At 44.2% G+C, this 22,958-nt stretch overlaps 1 protein-coding gene across 2 annotated transcripts in view; it reads right to left on the bottom strand.

The window, feature by feature from the left end:
• Nucleotides 1-11,849, bottom strand: part of PSMB2 (proteasome 20S subunit beta 2) — a 40,733-nt gene extending 28,884 nt beyond the window's left edge. For both annotated transcript variants that reach the window (XM_075604577.1, XM_075604575.1), the window contains exons 1-3: nucleotides 11,614-11,849; nucleotides 8,529-8,651; nucleotides 7,642-7,712 (exon numbers count right to left, since the gene is read on the bottom strand). In XM_075604577.1, the coding sequence (XP_075460692.1) occupies nucleotides 7,642-7,712; nucleotides 8,529-8,651; nucleotides 11,614-11,704 (285 nt within the window). In that variant the 5' untranslated portion in view covers nucleotides 11,705-11,849. The remainder of the gene's footprint in view (nucleotides 1-7,641; nucleotides 7,713-8,528; nucleotides 8,652-11,613) is intronic.
• Between the last annotated feature and the right edge of the window lie 11,109 nt (nucleotides 11,850-22,958).

Here is a 22,958-nt window from a genome sequence, read left to right as displayed (position 1 = left end):
CAGGCCGGCAGTGTATTCTGTGCAGCGGGCAGAAGGATTGGATTCAGTCTCCGCGCTCCGCTCCCTAGACGCTTTAATTTAATTAACCGCTCTAACATTTATTTATGCCTACACATCCGACACGCAGTCACAATTAACGAGGGGAAGAAAGAAGGGAAGGAATAAGGGGGAGGGGGGGAGTGTGCGGTGTTTAAAAGCACGCGGTGCTGGATTGTGCGACTTCGAGATGCCAGCTTTTTGCATGTGTGAGATGCTCAGGCATAAATAAAGGGTGTGAGGCGGTTTAATTAAATCAATACATCTGTGCCAGTTGCGATGTCAGACTCTCTTGACACGCGGCACTGTGGATGAGCTGCCGCTCGCACAGTGCCGGCTTTTAACCCCTTCATGACTGAGAGGGGAAGCAACGCAATGAAGGGGGTAACTTTAATATTGCTGCTGAACGCATACAGCCCGAAAGTTATTTGAACCCCCCCTTTATTCTTATATCTCAACTATACAAGTAACGTTTGAGTCTCATCCACTCCCCTCCCCCCACTTCAAAGACCAGTGTTTGTTTTTATCACAGGGTCTCCTCTTCTCTGTTTATGTTCTCTACTTGCTGGTGAAATGTCTCTCTCTACTTGATCTGTGGATTTAAAATCCTATTTCCTAAATCCATTCAGTTAATTTTCTCTTCTGCCCGAGTGTGGTGCATGCTATAAGGATGCAGAGTATCTCTACGTCATTATTTCTTATACATACCGGTACATATATTGTTCGTTCTTCTACTGTCTCTATAGTAGCCAAATGATTCTCAGGTTTTTTTTTTTTTTTTTTTTTACAATCCTTACTTACTCTTTTTGGCTATATGTTTGATAGCATTACATTTACTTGGACCAGAAATTTTTACATTACTTTTCATTTACAACTTATTAATGCAATTAATTTACTTGGAAAGATTCATATCACTTTTGTAAGTAACATTTTCCCATTGCTTTTCAATGTTTCTATTTTGTGTCTTACACTTTGTCTGCTAGAAAAGCAACAAGATAATGATCTGTGCTTTGCTTACTTATCTTAAAGATGACTATTTTATGGTATGTACACGCTCCCTGCTCAGAAGAGCTTACAATCTAAAGTTATTGAGCCCCTGGGATCTCATTGTTTCTCCCTGAGGCTCCTCCCCCCACTATTCAAATTAATCTGTCCTGATTAAGCAGAGCATGAAATTCCGCCAAGTTCTCAGCTCCGGGGGAGCGGTGGTGAAAAGAGACACTGAAACAAGTCGTTTGGTGACAGTGGAGGGGCGGCGACAGGCAGCGGTGAGACATCTGGCGGAAGGCAAAGTCACAGCAATGGAGGGAGAGAAGAAGAGGTGGGGAAGGAGAGGGGGAATGAACAGGAAGCATCCTGCAGAGCATGGACAGCACACAGTGGAAGGGACACACAACATTAAAAAAAGCGTCTGGCCAGGTCTGGATGCTTATTGTCCTAAAATAGTGGCAAGCCCCCTAAACCCTGGTATAATGCAAGAGTCATAACGCAAATTAACAATCCTTGTCACTTCATTTTTTTTTATCATTATAAAAGAATAAGAACTGCCAATACTGGGTCAAACCTAATGGTCCATCAAGTCCAGTATCCTCTCTCCCACCCTTACAAGACTGATCTCTGAATATTTCTTCTTTAAATGCCTGGATCTGTGTCTGGAGGGACAGAGGCCGAGACTGTGAACGTATCTACATCCTGATAGGGACAGATATGTGGTATGAAAAGAAGAACTCTCCCATACATTCCCTGTGCTTCCGAGCAGCTTCCATTCTCAAGTTCTTCCTGCTGAAGCAGCTAGCCCACAGTCCTTTGCTCTCAGCAGGTGCTTTACTGCATAGCACGTCTGTGCTCTCTAGGAGTGAGATAACAACGCTGTCTCAAGTCGGATCCCCCAGTGAGACTGAGAGGGGCTTGGGAATTTGCACCTGCGTTTCTAGAACTGTGTCAGCACTGGTAAAAGACAAACAACTGCCATGAGAGAGACGGAGAGTGACACACAAAGACAGAGCGACACACACAAAGACAGAGCGACACACACAAAGACAGAGCGACACAAACAAAGACAGAGCGACACACACAAAGACAGAGCGACACACACAAAGACAGAGCGACACACAAAGACAGAGCGACAGATTCTGAATGCATTAGGCACCGACTCGCCTAGAAGATATGCAAACATAACTAGATAAAATAGTGCATACATAATTCCTTCTTATAAAACACACATCAGTTTGACTGTATGGATACACTTAGTACACACACATACACACGTGTTTCAGCTGCCCGCTAGCTCTTATTTGAACTACACATAAAAAAAAAAACAACTAAGGCATACAATAGTAGGTGTATAGAATGGCACAGAAATAATGCACATTATAAAAGAACAGAAGGTGTATTTGATAATAGTGACTGCGATAGTGCTTATTGGGGCACTATAAAAACTCCTATTGCAGTCTACTGGCGTTTCTGTGGGGGAGTGCCCCCATCAGCACTATCACAGTTTCATGAAAAACCCTCCATATAGTATGAACATGGTCTTGGCCAAAATCAGGGAATACTAGAACAAGAGGTGATGCTCTGAATGCGGAGTGTGGGAATATCAGAGGAAACGTGGAAAAGTTCTTCTTCACTTCGAGTAGTGGACCCATGGAACAGCAGATGGAGGGCAATACAGTAATATATATTTTACTGTACTGACATATATATGGGGGAGCTTGAGAAAGGACCGTAAGGTCCGAAACGTTGCTTCTTTTTTCTGTGATTACCCCCTGATGCCTGTGTTACTTCATTAAATTGTATTTTTTGAATTTGTGAGTGCTCCAGATTCTTTGATATTGGGTATCTATTATTTGTTACTGGATGGTGATCCTGGCCACACTGTGACCACCACGACTGATCAGGTAAGTTTTTTCCTTTTACTTTTTCCCTTTGAGTGCCCTGAATATTCTTGCTATTGTGTTTATATATATATATATATATATATATATATAATCAAAGGCTCCTTACCAGGCAGACCAGAGAATCCAGGGAATCCAAAGCAGGCACAGCAAGGAAGAGACAGCACACTTGTTAGCAAAAAGAATTGTATTAGTGAAGCAGGCACAAAACACCAACGTTTCGGTCCTAAAAACAGGACCTTTATCAAGGGAGTGCTTGAAGCACTCCCTTGATAAAGGTCCTGTTTTTAGGACCGAAACGTTGGTGTTTTGTGCCTGCTTCACTAATACAATTCTTTTTGCTAACAAGTGTGCTGTCTCTTCCTTGCTGTGCCTGCTTTGGATTCCCTGGATTCTCTGGTCTGCCTGGTAAGGAGCCTTTGATTGTATTCATCCATATGGGACTAAGCACCTGTCCTCATCTGTATTTGTGTGCCATCTGCTCTGTTACCTATATATATATATATATATATATATATATATATATATACATACAAATATATATATATATACATACATCTCAACCCCCTTATAATGCTGTGCTTGTGGTCCAAAGAATCACATCGCGTTATAAGCAGAACGCATTAGAAATAATGTACAATTGTATGCATTGTACAATAAAGTATTTAAGATACCAATAATCGTGTTGTAAAGTATTCATAAGTATGAAAATTGGGAGCCATGCTTGCATCGCGTTATAAGTGGATTCGCATTGTAACGGATCGCGTTATATATATATGTGTGCTCATTTGCATGTCATTTCCCAGAATCCCTTGCTGCAGTGGAAGTGCTGTGTGATAATGATGAAAGGCAGGGTTGCAGACCTGCCTAAGACATGCAAATGAGCATACAGTTATATTTCCATTGTGTGTATGTGTGTATGTATATGTATATGTATATGTATATGTATATGTATACGTATACGTATACGTATATGTATATATATATATATATATATATACACATATACATACATATACACACACACACACAATGGAAATATTACTGTGTGCTCATTTGCATCTCTTAGGCAGGTCTGCAACCCTGCCTTTCATTATTATCACCCAGCACACAGCACTTCCACTGCAGCAAGGGATTCTGGGAAATGACATGCAAATGAGCACACATAATACACACACACACACACACACACACACACACACACACACACACACACACACACACACACACACACACACACACGTGAAAAAGAAAGTACACCCTCTTTGAATTCTATGGTTTTACATATCAGGACATAATAACAATCATCTGTTCCTTAACAGGTCTAAAAATTAGGTAAATCCAACCTCAGATGAACAACACATGACATATTACACCGTGTCATGATTTAACAAAAATAAAGCCAAAATGGTGAAAATATGTGTGAAAAGTACACCCTTACTGCTTCCATAGGAATTAAGATGCTAAGTAGCAGACAGGTGCTACTAATCAAATACCCTTGATTAATTGATCAGCAAAGTGTGACCACCTCTATAAAAGCCGAAGTTTTAGCAGTTTGCTGGTCTGGAGTATTCAGGTGTGTTAACACAATGCCAAGGAGGAAAGACATCAGCAATGATCTTAGAGAAGCAATTGTTGCTGCCCATCAATCTGGGAAGGGTTATAAGGCCATTTCCAAACAATTTAAAGTCCATCATTCTACAGTGAGAAAGATTATTTAAAAGTGGAAAACATTTAAGACAGTTGCCAATCTTCCCAGGAGTGGACGTCCCAGCAAATTCAACCCAAGGTCAGACTGTGCAGTGCTCAGAGAAATTGCAAAATACCCAAGAGTTACATCTCAGACTCTACAGGCTTCAGTTAGCATGTTAAATGTTAAAGTTGATGACATTACAATTAGAAAAGGACTGAACAAGTATGGTTTGTTTGGAAGGGTTGCCAGGAGAAAGCCTCTTCTCTCTAAAAAGAACATGGCAGCACAGCTTAGGTTTGCAAAGTTGCATATGAACAAACCACAAGACTTCTGGAACAATGTCCTTTGGACAGACGAGACCAAAGTGGAGATGTCTGGCCATAATTCACAGCGCCATGTTTGGCGAAAACCAAACACAGCATATCAGCACAAACACCTCATACCAACTGTCAAGCACGGTGGTGGAGGGGTGATGATTTGGGCTTGTTTTTGCAGCCACAGAACTTGGGAACCTTGCAGTCATTGAGACGACCATGAACTCCTCTATATACCAAAGTATTCTAGAGTCAAATGTGAGGCCATCTGTCCGACAGCTAAAGCGTGGCTGAAATTGGGTCATGCAACAGGACAATGATCCCAAGCACACCAGCAAATCTACAACAGAATAGCTGAAAAAGAAAAGAATCAAGGTGTTGCAATGACCCAGTCAAAGTCCAGACCTCAACCCAATTGAAATGCTGTGGCTGGACCTTAAGAGCTGTGCATAAACAAATGCTCACAAACCTCAATGAACTGAAGCAACGTTATAAAGAGTGGGCCAAAATTCCTCCACAATGATGCGAGAGACTGATAAAGTCATACAGAAAACAATTACTTCAAGTTATTGCTGCTAAAGGTGGTTCTACAAGCTATTGAGTCATAAGGTGTACTTAGTTTTTCCCACATGGCTTCTCCATTTTGGCTTTATTTCTATTAAATAAATCAATACACAGTGTAATATGTCATGTGTTGTTGTACATCCGAGGTTGTATTTACCTAATTTTTAGACCTGCTAAGGAACAGATGATTGTTATTATGTCCTGATATGTATAACCATGAAATTCAAAGAGGGTGTACTTTCTTTTTCACACCACTGTATATATATTAAAAAAATGAAGGTCAATACAGATATATATATATATATATATATTATTTTTTTTTATATGTATATATATATATCCACAGGGATAGCCCTAAACATTTTGGGAAAGGGCTATAGATTAAGTAGGGCGTAAGAAAATGTGCAGAATTCCTGGCCAAACAGGTATCTACAATTTCTCTGTAAGCTGGTTTGCTCGGCTAGGCTCTGTGCTGCGTAAACGAAGGGAACAGAGCGCTAACAGCAGGCGCAGCGAACGCTCTGCGTGCCCTGTGACAATGGTGTCACACGCCCCGCTCCCTCCTAGGCATCACCATCTGCAGCAACACGGAGCTGTGTCTCCGAAAAACAAACACATCTGCCTCTGCCAGTGTCCTCCCCACTGTGCTACCCATCTGGAGCAGGTGGGGCAGGTCTGGGCACAGAGGAGAGAGAGAGGAGCACAAAGGCAGGATCTCAGGAGGAAGGAGACGAGAGGCAGCGTGGCATCATGTCACATCCTGCTAAATGTGTTTGCCAAAAGCGTGTGCAATTACCCTCGTTAGCAATATTAGTTTGCGACGCATGTCGCAAATGGATTTCAGTGCTTGGGAGACCGGATACTTAAAACTCACAGCTTTACCTGCACCATCTGTTCCAGGGGTCATGTGACCGTCCTGACAACTGTAAACTGTATCCAGGCGAGAGAGAGAGGGGGGGGGGGGGGAGAAGGAGCGGGGGGAGGTAGGACGAGGTGTTGTATCCTTCTAAAAACACCCGTCCTACGAAAGGAAAATTTAACAACAACCAAAGTGTTTGTGGGGTAAATGATAAGAGTCTCCAAAATATTCAGCATAATTACTTCAGGATGAAGAAACTGCTGTCAAGTTTAAAAATACAGATTAAACACAACAGGAAAAAAAAGGCAGAAATCTCTGAAGAATGAGAGAGGGGGAATAGGACTTGTTAAAAATGGTTATGACAAAAATGTGCATTTTATAATAGAGTAGGGTACAGACACCTCAAAGGAGTAGTCTCAACTAGGACCAAAGTATACTAATGCCAGTGAGAATGTAATGGGCTAAATCTTAGTCTAAACAACAGGAAACATTTTATTTAAAGCGGTTACTGTAAGGCTGGACACTATTAATCTTGTTTTACCTATCCCAGTCATAATTTAATTATACAGACCACGTCAGATATGGGCAGCTAAAACAACTTCCAAGTCTCGTCCAACTATTTTGAAAAAGACTGAACCATTAAACATATTACAGTATATTGCACATTTACCAGTCTCCATCACTTCCGCAGTGGCTACTAACCCTTTATCCTATGGGATTTTCGACTGTCCCACTGCAAGAACTCATGAATCCTACTTTATTTCCCCAAGGGACGGATAACGTGATGGTAACTTAACTCTTGAAAGGCATTACTGCCCCATCATCCTTGTGTCCTCTATGCATTTTGCTCCCTCCGTAGATAAATACAAAGATATATCCATGCATACAGGTGAAGGTAAGGACTGTGTGACTCAAACACTTATCTACTTAACACAAGCTGCAATAAACATCAACTTTCCAAATCTCAAGCATTCCTTTAACTTGTTCACTGCCAGAGGAACTACCAAAGCTCTGGTAACGAAAAGGTTAAACACACATACAAAGGATCCTGTATAAATCATTTATTGAACTCCTCTATTTTGAGTGAAATAAGAGACCTGGTGAGAGTTTGTATGTAAAAGCCCTATATCTTCTAGATACCTGCAGTTATACCGCACTGGAAGTGTATACAGGTAATCACAGAGCTCAGCTTGCTCCCCTCTTGTACATAACTGCAGACTCCCTCTTGGCCAGTTTAAAAAAAAAGGTCATCAAACCGTTTAGACATCACTGATCACTCACCCGACTTCGTAGATAGTCGGCCAGATTTCTGCGTGTAAAGTTTGCAGCTGCCGTGGGAGATAATTCATAACCTACAGAAGAAAACAAAAAGAGAGTTTGAACATAGAAGAAAACTGGTTACTGACTGATGCTTTCATCGTAAGCTTTGTAGACGGAGTTTCAACAGCTTTATGGGCTCTGGAGAAATGACGGTTGTGATACCTTTGAGAGGAAATTATAGTACTGAGCTTTCCAAAACTCAAAAGGTTTTTTTTCTACACACTGTACACTTGTAGGGAAAAAGCTGTGAAGTTTACAACGTTCTGTACACAATTTAATTTTGGTCCCCTAACCTAAAACATGTCACAACCTAACACAAATCTACTTTTTGGGCAATAAACCTTCAAAATCCAAGCAGAGCAATGTTATTTCATGATTTCTGATGAAAATTGGAAAGAAAGAAGAAAATATATCCTGCTGTTCTGAGCGATTGCAGGAATTCCTTCCCAGACCCCCATCTACTATGTGAGTTTAAGTTATGACCTTTTTGTCCTTCAAGACAAAACCAGTCACTGACACCCAGAAGACTGTTAGCAGAAAGTGCTTAATTTGACCCAAAAAGGTCGCTGGAGATATAGATATATAGAAATATGACATCACTAATAACATAATACTAGTTATTACCCTACAATGCGTTGCTGGCCATGTATGTTAGTAGGCCTACGCATTCACTCAGACTGAACAGTGCTGTTATGCACCAAGACACCTCCTATATTGTAACATGAAACAACATTTTGGGAAGTGGGATTTGGATTTGAAAAAAGGCTGCATCGTGGGGACAGGAGAGCGGCAGGCACTCGTACAAAGCCCGTTGATTCTTTCCAGGGTAAAAAGGTATCGTAACGCACCATTTCTCATCTTGTACAGCTGCACGTTCTTCTGAATGTACTCAGCAAATTGTACAGTGTCTCCAGCTTCACCCACGCACAGCAGGAGGATCTTCTCGCTCAACTTAAACATTTTATCCGCATCTGGACATAGCCCGGGGAGAAAGAAGGGGGGGGGGGGAAAGGAAGTGTATTATTTAAAGATCAAGCGAATCATCACAGGTTAATAGCACACACACAATTTATTTAATTTACTACGTGCGTGCGTAAATTCTGAATATGGCATGAGAATGGTATGCTTGCTACAGTGGAAAAAATGATGGTTTCTGTAAATTCTCAGTGGCATACTAACAATACAGGTAGTCCTCGCTATCCAATGTTTCGCTTTACAACGAATGGCATATCCAACGCTTTACAACGCAACCCTAAGGGCCGTTTTGCGACGCCGGAATGCGTTATCCAACGCTCACCGCCACTGGTTAACATGGGACTCACTTTACAACGGTTTCACTATCCAACGCTACTTCCAGAACGGACTCCGTTGGATAACTGAGTACTGCCTGTATATATATTTTCTATATATGCACTTCTTTAACCGAGGCTGTGCTGAAGAAACGGTGTAATACAGCAGGCATATGATATGGGTCCAAGTTAACATGGATAAGAAGCAAAAAGTGACACACTGAGTGCTCATTTGCATGTCATTACCCCAAATCTATGGCTGCAGTGGAAACATTGTATGCTTAGAGATAATGGGGAAAAGCAGGGCTGCAGACCTATCTTGAGACGTGAATGTTCTCACAAGTGATATTTGTATTTGCTATATTGTGGAAAGAGTTTTGCTTTTGTTATGGTTTATGGAAAATCAGCATATATCATTTTATGAGGAGCACAATAATTTCTGGAGCAGAAAGTACTGGCAAATGTTTCAAAGCTCCAGAGATACACAGACTTTTGGTATATGTAGGCGACATGACAGAGTCAGAGATCTGCAGAAACTAACGCACGTTACAGGCTCTTTCACTTTCACTTTAAAAGTAGCTCGCACTGACACCCCAGCTGGTCTTATAAACTGATTTACTGCTGCACAAGCAGCGAGAATTGAGTATGCATCACTTTGTGCCCCTGTACTAACCTTTTTGCTGACACAGAGGGTTAATAGCCTTTAAGACACTTTATTATTTTTTATTTGTACAGCGCCAACGTACAAGGGCTGTACAATATCGGAGGCAGGACAATAACGTTGTATGATAAGAGTACATATATTCTAAGACAAACAGACAATAGGAAGGAGGTCCCTGCCTTTTATGTATTGTATGTCTTTATTTATATAGCGCCAAAAATGTACTCAGCGTTTCACAAAGAATACAGTACAGGGAATTAAAATACATTAAGTGCAGCAAAATCAGACAATAGAAAGCATATTTTGCGTTTGAGATTGATTGATATATATATTATTATATATATCAATCTCAATCTCAAAGATAACATTCCAAGATGCACTGTTTTTATGTAAAACCCTTTCTTGCTTTATTCAATGTAACATCGCCGGAAGAGGAGATCAGTGTATCTTGAAAGCTCGCACAAATAAAAGCATTTCATTAGCCACAGAACGGTATCGTCTATTCGTTTTTTCAAAAAAAAATTTTTATGTAATTAACTGGCACCCGGCCGAGCAGGGGGCCCAGCCCTGACTCACGGGGCCCGGGATACCAGTACCCTTTGTGCCCCCCTGTTTGGGTATGTATGTATGTATGTATGTATGTATGTATATATATACAGTGGTTGACAAATCACCAAAAAATCTACTCGCCACACAAAAAAATCTACTCGCCACCTAGTACCAAACGTGTGCTGCTTGGGCCAATATTTACTCGCCCGGGGGTTAAATCCACTCGCCCGGGGCGAGCAAATGTATAGGTTTGTCGAACACTGTGTGTGTATATATATATATATATATATATATATATATATATATAAATATATATATATATATATATATATATATATATATATGTATATATATATATATGAAAAATATTTAAATATTCTATTTTAAGCAAATTACAACCTTATCTAAATTGGTGTAGATGACATTACCCCTGGATAAGGCATCCCTTGTTTGTTTATACTCTGAATGTAATGTCACCCTCCCTACTTGCAGATTTGGGACAGTTTACCTGTAGGGACCATCGGCATCAGCATTTAAACTCCAGTAAAGTAGTATTTGCTCCTCATTGTAACTTATTCTCTCCCCCCCCCCCCCCCCCGGCTCAATATCTGCCCCTCAGTCAGCATTTCCACCCTCCCATTTAGTACTAACCCTGTCTCTCCCCCATGTGTTACAATATTTGCTTCTACTTGTTAGCATTTGCCCATGTACCTCAGTAATTGCCCCCACTCTGTTAGTATTTCCACTAGCATCTCAATACGTACCCATACCTCCATGATAGAACATGTGCCCCTCTTGTCATTATTTGTTCCTCTTCCCATTCCTCAATTCTTGTCCACCCCGTTAGCATACTGCCCCCCATGCTTCCTCAGTCAATATTTGCCCCCTCTCTACCCAGTTAGCATTTTTCCTGTCTATCCCCCTTTAGTATTTGCTCACTTACCCTGTTAGTATTTGCACCCTCTCCCCATTAGCTCCCTCTCTTCCCCCCTTTAGTATTTTCCCCCTCTCCCCCGTTAGTATTTGCTCCCTCTCTCCCCCCTTTAGTATTTTCCCCCTCTCCCCCCTTTAGTATTTTCCCCGTCTCCGTTAGTATTTGCCGCTCTCCCCCCGTTAGTATTTGCCCCCTCTCTCCCCTTAGTTTTTGCCCCCTTTCCCCCCTTAGTATTTGCCCCCTTTCCCCCCTTAGTATTTGCCCCCTTTCCCCCTTAGTATTTGCCCCCTCTCCCCCCTTAGTATTTGCCCACTCTCCCCCCTTAGTATTTGCCCCCTCTCCCTCCTTAGTATGTGCCCCCTCTCCCCCCTTAGTATGTGCCCCCTCTCCCTCCTTAGTATGTGCCCCCTCTCCCCCCTTAGTATGTGCCCCCTCTCCCCCCTTAGTATTTGCCCCATCTCCCCCCTTAGTATTTGCCCCGCCCCTTCGGGCCTACTTACCGTGCTTCATCTGGATAATACTGTTCGCACACACCGTATCCGCCGCAACCAGCACGAAGTCCGCGCCCTGGATGCCAACCAGATACTCCATGACCGCGGTGTTCTGGCTCCGGTGCCGATTTGTCTCTTCTCTTCTCCGGTTTCGGTTCGAGATTGCGGTCTCCGGCTGAACGTTACACAGCAATTCACCTCACTGCCGGAGCTGGCGCCTCACAGTGACGTCATCACAACCAGCCGGCAACGCAGGGGCTGTTGGGAAATGTAGTCCTAAACAAATGGATCGATAGATGATAGAGAAAATAATATTTAAATATTATATACATGCAAAACAAATAATATATATAATACATTTCACAACCTAAAAAATAGAATATAGGTACATTGCATTGAGTTTGGCCTGCAATGGCATAAAAGGAATACTGGCGTGTAAGGGTTAAAGCTGCGAAACGTGAAATCTTATATGTTTTTTTTAAATAAATCCATACTGTAGTATTAGATAAGTGACTGTTTTTATTTCAATTCAACTCTTAATGCTATTTTTAATATATTTTGATTTCTATAACACACCTCCCCAGCAGAGCAAGATCTTTGTAATACTTTCCTGTTTGTGATCATTTTTACCAGTTCCCAGCAGTTTGAGCTGTAAACTGTAACAATAGTCAATGTTTCCTTGGTAATATCAGGATACATTGTAGCTGCTGAGTCACACTGACTGAAAGATTGATTTAAACTAGTGATGTACCGAGTTCCTCGAAATTACCCGGTACCCGGTGCTTTTTCTGCTACCTGGAATTTACCAAGACCCGGCAGCGGAGGGTAAGGAAGGCCGCTGCGGATGGCGAGGAGGACCACGCGACATCGTTTGAGCAGCAGCATCAGACGTGGCGGTGGTGGCAGCAGCAGAAGTGCTTGTTCAGCTGGCGGGAGCAGCGGGACACAGTACACAGTTGATCCTGATGGGAGCCGGGGAACCATGTGACCAGAGCAGGAGCGTTCCTATTGGACAGCCAGCTCCTCCCCGACTGTCCAATAGGAATGCTCCTGCTCTGGTCACACAGCATCAGCTGTGTGCTGTGTTCCGCTGCTCCTGCCGGCTGAACAAGGACTTCTGCTGTTGTCACCGTCACCAGGACATCTGATGCTGCTCCTCCAACGATGTCGCCGTGGTCCTCCTCACCCTCCACAGCGGTCTTCCTCACTCTCCGCCACCAGCTGCAGGTAAGCCAATGCTACCCAGCCGGGTACCCGGTACCCAGCCTGCATATTGGCTCATATACCCAGTACCTGGTACCCGGCAAACATCAGGACTCGGTACAACACTAATTTACACTAAAAGGCGGCCATTTTGTTTGGCACACAATCAGAATTTTTACAGATTTATAATAGGACGTGGTGTAACTACCGCGCGGGGGGAGCCCAGCTTGAGGGGGCCCGAAGGGCGGTAGTTACGCCACAGCCTGTTATATATCCTGCCCACAGGTCATGACAATCCGTCGCCACGTGACGTCATGATGTAGCGGGATGAGGGCTGGCAGGTAAGTGAACTGCCCCGGGGACCCCTTACACTGAAGTTACACCACTGATAACAGGAGCACCACACATTATACATTGTGGGATGCTTTACATATAGAAATAAGAAAGGGGAAAAAGAGTCAATGCAGTATTACTGCGTTAAGGTAGAGGTGGAAATATCCAGTGCAGGGATTTGTGTATTTGTTTTCAATAAATCTACGGCAACTTCTTTTCCTAGCTGCATATTCCATAAAGGCATTGAATGATACATTCCGATATAGGGGTAGGTTTGATCTCACCCAATTCTGTTTTGCTAAATAGGTTTTTGGGGAGGTGTTTGACCCCCTCCTTATAGGTTCCCGAGCTCCCTGTCAACTCTCCAATGAGAAAATAGGTATAAAACACCTGAACAATGTGATGCTCCCGCTCTATAGGAGAATGTGATGCTCCCTCTCTATAGGAGAATGTGATGCTCCCTCTCTATAGGAGAATGTGATGAGGTCCTGTAGCATATACAGTATATACACAAACACACTTCTCTTATTTATCTATTATTACTTTTCACAACTTGTGCACTCACAATTTTTCATAATGCGAAGGGAATGTTATTTCTGTTTATTGACAATTTTAACGGCATTGAATTGCAGATACAATTATGCTCAATAAAACTTAACCCTTTCAACAACTTCACATAAATCACTATGTTTAGTCCACAAACACAATTAAAAAAAATTCACTGTATTTAGGGTAGGTACCTGCTGAAATGGGGTTAGCAGGCTCGAATGATTTTGTGATCAAAATATGCAGCTAAATGATTCCTTTGTTAAAAGACAGGATCACAAATGCTAAATGTCACTAATAAATTGCAAAGCAGTTTGGAAAGTAACGCAGGGTTTTCGTATTTGTTTCCAATAAATGTATGGCCAGTTCTCTTTCCCTAGCAGCCCTCCGAAGGCATTGAAAGATATAGTGTTACTGATTTTATTAGGTGGGGAGAGAGAGCTGTACATTCCTCTTGCTCACTTTAATTTGAATGGGACATGTATTGACAGCACATCACGCTCATATCTTACACACACAGTCTGCAGTACACTTTTATACAAAAACCTATTCAATGTCAGGATTGCCTCCTGTTACCCAGATATTTAATGCAATAACTCCCTTTAGCAAACCGACTCCTCTTCTTTGAAATGCAAAGGGTTAAATATTGTCTATGCTTGTATGCACTAAAGCTAGAAAAAAGTCCCATATAACCCGGGGTATTTCTCTGGGGCATGTGGAGCGTGATGGATGTGTGGCTGACAGATCAATAGACTATAGTAACACAAAGAGATATGGTAGAAAGTAGGAGCACAGCCGAAATCCAGAAGAAACAAATGTTCCAGGGCAACTCCAGATTCAATAAAAACTATTTATTGCAAAATCAGCTCACAACGACAGTGACGAGAACGCACCAACGCGTTTCGTCCAACGGGACTTTATCAAGGTGTGAGCACAGAATACAGATGCAACCATTTTAAAGGCCTCGTTCAGGGTGGCAGAGGCAGGAGGTGGAGGGCGCGTCCGCGTGTGCGCATGTCAGTCTGCTGGGCGATGTGTGCACATCATCCCAAGCAGAACTTTTCAAGCGTTCAGGAGGCGGGTCTACAGACCTGAGGTTAGGGATGGGTGTTGCACTGTTCAAATCATTTTCAAGAATGATTTGATTGGCTGCCGAAGTACCAGTGACGCTGCTGCAGCTTGAAAAAACAACTTGAGTTGTTTATGCAAACTGTAGCAAGCGTCAACTCCGTACTTCGGCGACAGGACAGCTGCTACCCTGGCAACCGCTATTGAGTTTAAACACTTTGTTTCCGACGTGCGCGCGCACATAACCGCGCGCACACATTGCGAAGCAGGCACCCTGAACGAGGCCAAAGAAAGTAATTTGCGCCATTGATCACTACGAGTGACATCATCATCACGCGGTAATGGTAGTGGTAGTAACACAAAACCTGAGGTGAAAAATGGTGCGTGCGGACACAGGGGCTTCTCATGTCACAGTCTTTAATGTTTACTTTTTATCCCAAGTGGTTATTCCATGGTTTTTAAAGCTAGATCTGAAGGCCTAACCCTTTTTTCGCGATGCATGGCAGGACCCTTTGGCGAAGAAGGGGTTATGCTGGAGCCTCTGCAGCATGTCCTGTCCGTCTCAACTGTTTGGGGTCAGTCTCACTGATTTTTAGCATCTGTATCTGATGGACTTTAAACGCTCCTTTTTGGTCAAGAATCTTCAAATCTCACTGGTTTTTTTTCGGTCCGTTGAGGCTGACATCTCTGCAGAGCGAGAGCTAACCCTTCGTCTGCCAATGCGTTGCCGTTTTAGGGCGGCCATTGGGGGCCTCTCATATTCCCGATGCTTGTATGGTGGTGTGAGGATGGGATATTGATCACTCAACGTAGGTGATAATTGATTGTGTCCAGGTGTGAGTTCTGAGCGGTAACCTCCGGAAGAACGAGAATAGGTGAGAATCTTATGGGGACTGTCAAAGGTCCCATCCCGACTCCACCCCATACATCACTTCTCCATATATTCTGCTTTTAGGTTGACGTGACTGGCCTCAGCTCTCACAATCTGAAATGACTGTAGATTGATTTAACCCAGCCAGTACTCATGTATTTTTAGTACAAAGAGCAAAAACAAGTTGAAACCCACATGTGAGATAAAATTTCTCTCAATCTGTGTAATTCAATGTTCTGGCACTTGTATTTGTCCTGGAGAAGTGTATGTATGTATGTATGTGTAACGGGTTTCCCCCCCCCCCCCCAATCGCAGATTATACTGTGGGTGCGGGGAAACATACAGTGTTACCAGGTGTGGTGCTTCACCTGTTGGCTCGCAGGAGGGCTGAGCTTCCGCTAAGGGAAACCTGGGGCAATTATAGGATAATATGAGTAACCGCGTACTCGGTGCAGCGCCTCCACCTGCGATGGCTCCCACCAGAGGGGGAGTGGTTCCTCGCAGGACAATACACAATAACCACGTACAACTGATTGGATAATAACTAATACCTTTACTAACGTGCATAGAAGACATGTAATATCAACATATAACAACAGGTGTCCCTCTCTAAAGACAACCTGACTACGGCGTCTCGCAGGACGCTAACGCTAACTTGCACCACAGCGGGCGCCCACACTTTATGCGTCACGGCGGACGCTAACACCTTATGCGCCACGGCGGACGCTAACACTTTATGCGTCACGGCGGACGCTAACACCTTATGCGTCACGGTGGACGCTAACACTTCCACAGAGTGATCCCACCCAGTGTCCAGTAAACCCAACCCAATGTCTCGCACTCCCAAGTCATATACAGGCATACCCCGCTTTAAGGACACTCACTTTAAGTACACTCGCGAGTAAGTACATATCGCCCAATAGTCAAACGGCAGCTCACGCATGCGCCTGTCAGCACGTCCTCAACAGCAAAGTTGAACTCCTTACCTGCACCAAAGCTGTGCGCAAGCGGGGAGACTATAGAACCTGTTACAAATGCGTTATTTACATCAGTTATACACGTATATGACGATTGCAGTACTGTACATGCATCGATAAGTGGAAAAAAGGGAGTGCTTCACTTTAAGTACATTTTCGCTTTACATACATGCCGCGGTCCCATTGCGTACGTTAATGCGGGGTATGCCTGGTACAAGTGTGTGTGTGTGACTGCGCAGCCACTATGTCTGGTGATAGGCCTTGTTGGTGCACGTGAGGTTATGGGTTACCTGCCGAGCATTCCAGTGCTCGGACCTGCAGCGGACTTCACAAAGGATCCAGGCGAACTCCTGCATGATATCCGGATCCACCACAGGATGATCCAGCAGGGGCGATCCTCACCCTGATAATAGTCCAGCTCTCTCTCTCAGCAAGACAGGCAAAGTTCTTCCTCCCTACTATCTAATAGCTAGTGGGGCAGGGTCCCTAACCTAGGGCCTGTCCCTACAACACTTCACTAGGATGACTCAGGGCTATCTGGGGCCTAGGGGAATGCTGGCCTAGTGCAGGGAGCCACTGACTCCTGCACCCTACCTCCTTCCCCTAGCTGCTCCTGTCACCAACTGCCTAACGTGGTCCAAAACCCGCGAAATGTATCAATCTCCTTGCAGGGAGATGCTGCAGCCCTATTGGCTCCCTGGGGTCATGTGGCTCTGCCCCTGTGCACCCTGGGGGTGGGCTGCCTGCACTGTGCATGCGCGACCTGTCTGTATCCCTCCCGACGCTCCTGTGCCCTGGCGCATGCGCAACGCACCTAGCAATGGCGGCGCCCTGCTCAGCAAGCCGCCGGGACCCTCGCGACACGACCGCGGCCCTAGCAATGGCTCGCTCGCGTCCCCGGCAACCAGCCCGCTCGCGTCCCCGGCAACCGGCCGCATACCGGAGAGACACACTGTGCACGCACCGACAGGGGGCCTGGCTACATATGTATGTATGTATGTATGTATGTATGTATGTTTAGTTATATAGCGCCATCCATGTACATAGCGCTGCACAGCACTAATACACGGGGCATAACAATATAACACATAATGGTAATAAGCGCTTCAGACATAAAAGTAACATTAGGAAAATGAGTCCCTGCCCCAAAGAGCTTACAATCTAAGTGGTAAGCACAGGGCCACCCACAGGGGGGAGAGAACTGGCACAAGTGTCCCGGGCCCGGTGGCTGCGGGGGGCATGGCCGCCAGCCAGAGGTCTGGCCCAACTTGTGCGTCTGGCTACCTCCAGGCCCCAGCTGCTGCCGCGGGCTTGCCTCTCTCCTTAACTGTGTTGAGCTGGGCCTCTTTCTGATGTCGGTGTGTGCTGGAAGCTGAAGCTGAGGTCAGTTTTCCGGCGCGCACTGGCATGAGAGACAGGCCCAGAGCGAAACAGTGAGGGATAGAGGCAGGCCCTCTGCATCAGCTGGGGAGAGCCAGGGACCGGCAGCAGCCAGAGGCCCAGCAGCCGGACACACAAGTTGGGCCCAGCACAGGCCGGCCGGCCGCCCCCCCCCCGAACACCCATCATTAGAGGCCCGGTTTTGGAGAGTGAGAGAGGCCTGCAGCAGAGTGGGACAGAGGCAGGCCCGCAGAAGCTGGGGAGAGATACCATCCGCAAGGTAAGTGTAAGAATGTATTTGGGGGGTGGGGGGTTGTGTAAGAATGTATTTGGGGGGTGGGGGGTTGTGTAAGAATGTATTTGGGGGGTGCGGGATTGTGTAAGAATGTATTTGGGGGGTGGGGGGCTAGTGTAAGAATATATTTAGGGGGAAGTGTAAAAATGTATTTGTAAAACAAATTGTCATTTATTCCATTGAAACAGACATACACACAGTGGATTACAATTATACAGAGGGAAACACACTTATTGGGGGGATCTGGGCTAAAAAACTAACCTTTCTTAACTCAGATAGTCCTGAAAACAAAGTCTTTGGTTGATCGGGATGTACCCGCAAAAGTCCTGGAACTCAACTCGGCACGAGTTACCAGACGCCACCACTGTACCTGCTCCGGAGCTGCCAAAATCCATTGACCGGGAGATAGTACCAAACACCTTGGTACTCTTTTCGGCTTGTAGTTCCAGCTGTGACCGCTACGTTCTATTCTGAGAACTTGGCCCTGAAAAGTGGGACTTAGAAAATTTCATGCCTTGAAATTTCTGAAGCCGGCTCGTGTCTATTTCTCTCTGAGCATCTTTTGAACAATTCAAATCTGCCGCTGCTGTCTTGGCGCTTAGAATCTCTCTGACCTGATTGGCTGCTAGGTTTCTTATAGGATTTTCAGTCCCATTCACAAAACGATACAGCCAATCAGTGCGTGGGAATTTTTCTACCAGCCTATCACAGATTTGCTGGCACTCTGAAGCCGGGCGGGTACTGATTTCAATTCTGCTAAGGGGCATGCACCAACCTGGCACCTCTGCCACTTAGCATAGTGAACCCCCCATTGTGCCAGGCTCCTCAGAGTCTGGGGATGGGATAATGGTTGCCGGATAGCCCTTATTCATCTCAGGACGTGGGTACTTGAGTGTAACTCCGGTACCATGCCCGCCCTAACACCTTGGCATCTCTGAAACTTTCAAGTCTGGGACTCAGCCAGACACCATGGCACCAAGCCTAGTGGCCATCTGGTCTCTCTAAACCACGGACTTGGAAATTCCCCAGTTCATATACAGGGCATACACATATACACTGTTATACACCATGTTCATAAAAATCATACAAAATTCTTCTAAGTCCCTCATCCCCTAGGATCTACTCAAAAGACGCACACGTTCATTTTCAGAGCTCCAAGACCTTCCTATAAGAAGTTTTAATAAAAGTTGCTTCAAATAATGCTTAGGTTCATTTTCAGAGTTGCTTCAATTGTACCGAAGCTGGACTTAGAAATAATTTTACTCTCGCAACCTTATACATAGTTGGAGATACCCCGAACCCCTATACTGGGTCCGGGGGTTTGGGCATATACCGTGTGGCACTCCCCCTAAACCAGTCTATACCCGAGATACACAAATCCCTATGCCCCTTTTTACCTTTCTGGTCTGTGCTGAAGCAGGGACTCCTAGCGGTGAGCTGCAAGAACGTTTTCAGGGTAGGATTTTGACCGGAGCATTGTGCTTCAAGGTATTCGAGAATATGCCATGATCCCCGGGTACCTTTTTGGGGTACCCAGTAATGCTGGAACCCCGATTCGTGGCCACAATCTGAAAAGACTTTCTCCTCCAAACCCACTCTGAACCTCATAGCCTAGCAATCTCTGCTTGCTGGCACTCGTGGAAAGGCAAAACACAACAATTCTTTGTCGCATATTTTCACACAATAGCAGTACATAAATGACGGCCAGGTCCAAGAGCTGACGCTCTGGGACCCCACCAGTGACTCAAGGGCAACCAACGGAGCTTGACCTTTTTTAGTGAGCCTGGTTACCGCCTCACCGTCACGGGGGTAGTGCAAGAATGTATTTGGGGGGTAGTGTAAGAATGTATTTGGGGGGTAGTGTAAGAATGTATTTGGGGGGTAGTGTAAGAATGTATTGGGGCGGTAGTGTAAGATGTATTTGGGGGTAGTGTAAGAATGTATTGGGGGGTAGTGTAAGAATATATTGGGGGGTAGTGTAAGAATGTATTGGGGCGGTAGTGTAAGAATATATTGGGGGGTAGTGTAAGAATGTATTGGGGCGATAGTGTAAGAATGGATTGGAGCGGTAGTGTAAGAATGTATTTGGGGGGTAGTGTAAGAATGTATTTGGGGGGTAGTGTAAGATGTATTTGGGGGTAGTGTAAGAATGTATTGGGGCGGTAGTGTAAGATGTATTGGGGCGGTAGTGTAAGAATGTATTGGGGGGTAGTGTAAGAATGTATTGGGGTGGTAGTGTAAGAATGTATTTGGGGGGTAGTGTAAGATGTATTTGGGGGTAGTCTAAGAATGTATTGGGTGGTTGTGTAAGAATGTATTTGGGGGGTAGTGTAAGATGTATTTGGGGGTAGTGTAAGAATGTATTGGGGCGGTAGTGTAAGAATGTATTTGGGGGGTAGTGTAAGATGTATTTGGGGGCAGTGTAAGAATGTATTTGGGGGGTAGTGTAAGATGTATTTGGGGGTAGTGTAAGAATGTATTTGGGGGCAGTGTAAGAATGTATTGGGGCGGTAGTGTAAGAATGTATTTGGGGGGTAGTGTAAGATGTATTTGGGGGTAGTGTAAGAATGTATTGGGGCGGTAGTGTAAGAATGTATTTGGGGGGTAGTGTAAGAATGTGTTTGGGGGTAGTGTAAGAATGTATTGGGGCGGTAGTGTAAGAATGTATTGGGGCGGTAGTGTAAGAATGTATTGGGGCGGTAGTGTAAGAATGTATTTGGGGGGTAGTGTAAGATGTATTTGGGGGTAGTGTAAGAATGTATTGGGGCGGTAGTGTAAGAATGTATTTGGGGGTAGTGTAAGATTTATTTGGGGGCAGTGTAAGAATGTATTGGGGCGGTAGTGTAAGATGTATTGGGGCAGTAGTGTAAGAATGTATTGGGGCGGTAGTGTAAGAATGTATTGGGGTGGTAGTGTAAGAATGTATGGGGGTGGTAGTGTAAGAATGTATTGGGGCGGTAGTGTAAGAATGTATTGGGGGGTAGTGTAAGATGTATTTGGGGGCGGTAGTGTAAGAATGTATTGGGCGGTAGTGTAAGAATGTATTGGGGCGGTAGTGTAAGATGTATTGGGGCTGTAGTGTAAGAATGTATTTGGGGGTAGTGCACAATTATATTTGGGGCGGTAGTGTAAGAATGTATTGGGGCGGTAGTGTAAGAATGTATTTGGGGGGTCGTGTAAGAATATATTTGAGGTGGTAGTGTAAGAATGTATTTGGGGTGTAGTGTAAGAATGTATTTGGGGGTAGTGTAAGAATGTATTGGGGGGCAGTGTAAGATGTATTTGGGGGTAGTGTAAGAATGTATTGGGGCGGTAGTGTAAGAATGGGGGGTCGTGTAAGAATGTATTTGGGGGGTAGTGTAAGAATGTATTTGGGGGGTAGTGTAAGATGTATTTGGGGGTAATGTAAGAATGTATTGGGGCGTTAGTGTAAGAATGTATTGGGGTGGTAGTGTAAGATGTATTGGGGCGGTAGTGTAAGAATGTATTTGGGGGTGTAGTGTATGAATGTATTTGGGGGGTAGTATAAGAATGTATTTGGGGGTAGAGTAAGAATATATTGGGGGTTAGTGTAAGAATGTATTTGGGGGTAGTGTAAGAATGTATTTGGGGTGTAGTGTAAGAATGTATTTGGGGGTAGTGTAAGAATGTATTGGGGGGTAGTGTAAGAATGTATTTGGGGGTAGTGTAAGAATGTATTGGGGGGTAGTGTAAGAATGTATTGGGGGGTAGTGTAAGAATATATTTGGGGTATAGTGTAAGAATGTATTTGGGGGTAGAGTAAGAATATATTGGGGGGTTAGTGTAAGAATGTATTTGGGGGTAGTGTAAGAATGTATTTGGGGTGTAGTGTAAGAATGTATTTGGGGGTAGTGTAAGAATGTATTGGGGGGTAGTGTAAGAATGTATTGGGGGGTAGTGTAAGAATGTATTTGGGGGTAGTGTAAGAATTTATTGGGGGGTAGTGTAAGAATGTATTGGGGGATAGTGTAAGAATGTATTGGGGGGTAGTGTAAGAATGTATTTGGGGGTAGTGTAAGAATGTATTGGGGGGTAGTGTAAGAATGTATTTGGGGGGTAGTGTAAGAATGTATTTGGGGGTAGTGTAAGAATGTATTTGGGGGTAGCGTAAGAATGTATTTGGGGGTAGTGTAAGAATGTATTTGGGGTGTAGTGTAAGAATGTATTTGGGGGTAGTGTAAGAATGTATTGGGGGGTCGTGTAAGAATGTATTGGGGGGTCGTGCAAGAATGTATTTGGGGGTTAGTGTAAGAATGTATTGGGGGGTAGTGTAAGAATGTATTGGGGGGTAGTGTAAGAATGTATTGGGGCGGTAGTGTAAGAATGTATTGGGGGGTAGTGTAAGAATGTATTGGGGCGGTAGTGTAAGAATTTATTGGGGCGGTAGTGTAAGAATGTATTGGGGGGTAGTGTAAGAATGTATTTGGGGGTAGTGTAAGAATGTATTTGGGGGTAGTGTAAGAATGTATTGGGGGGTAGTGTACAGACACAATAACATTAATTTATTTTTTTCAACTTTATATTTTATTGATTTTTCAAATGAAAAAAAGCAATGGGGGTACATAAATTAAAAAGGAAGAGGGGGGCAGGATTTGGCATGGGTACAGAAACAAGATAAGACTTGGGGGAGATGCGGGTTGTAGGGTACATTTCCAGTCAT

This window comes from Ascaphus truei, chromosome 6 (assembly GCF_040206685.1).
Source record: "Ascaphus truei isolate aAscTru1 chromosome 6, aAscTru1.hap1, whole genome shotgun sequence".
NCBI classification, from domain to species: Eukaryota; Metazoa; Chordata; class Amphibia; order Anura; family Ascaphidae; genus Ascaphus; species Ascaphus truei.
The sequence above is the reverse complement of the archived record's forward strand: the minus strand, read 5'-3'. Positions and strand labels throughout refer to the sequence as shown.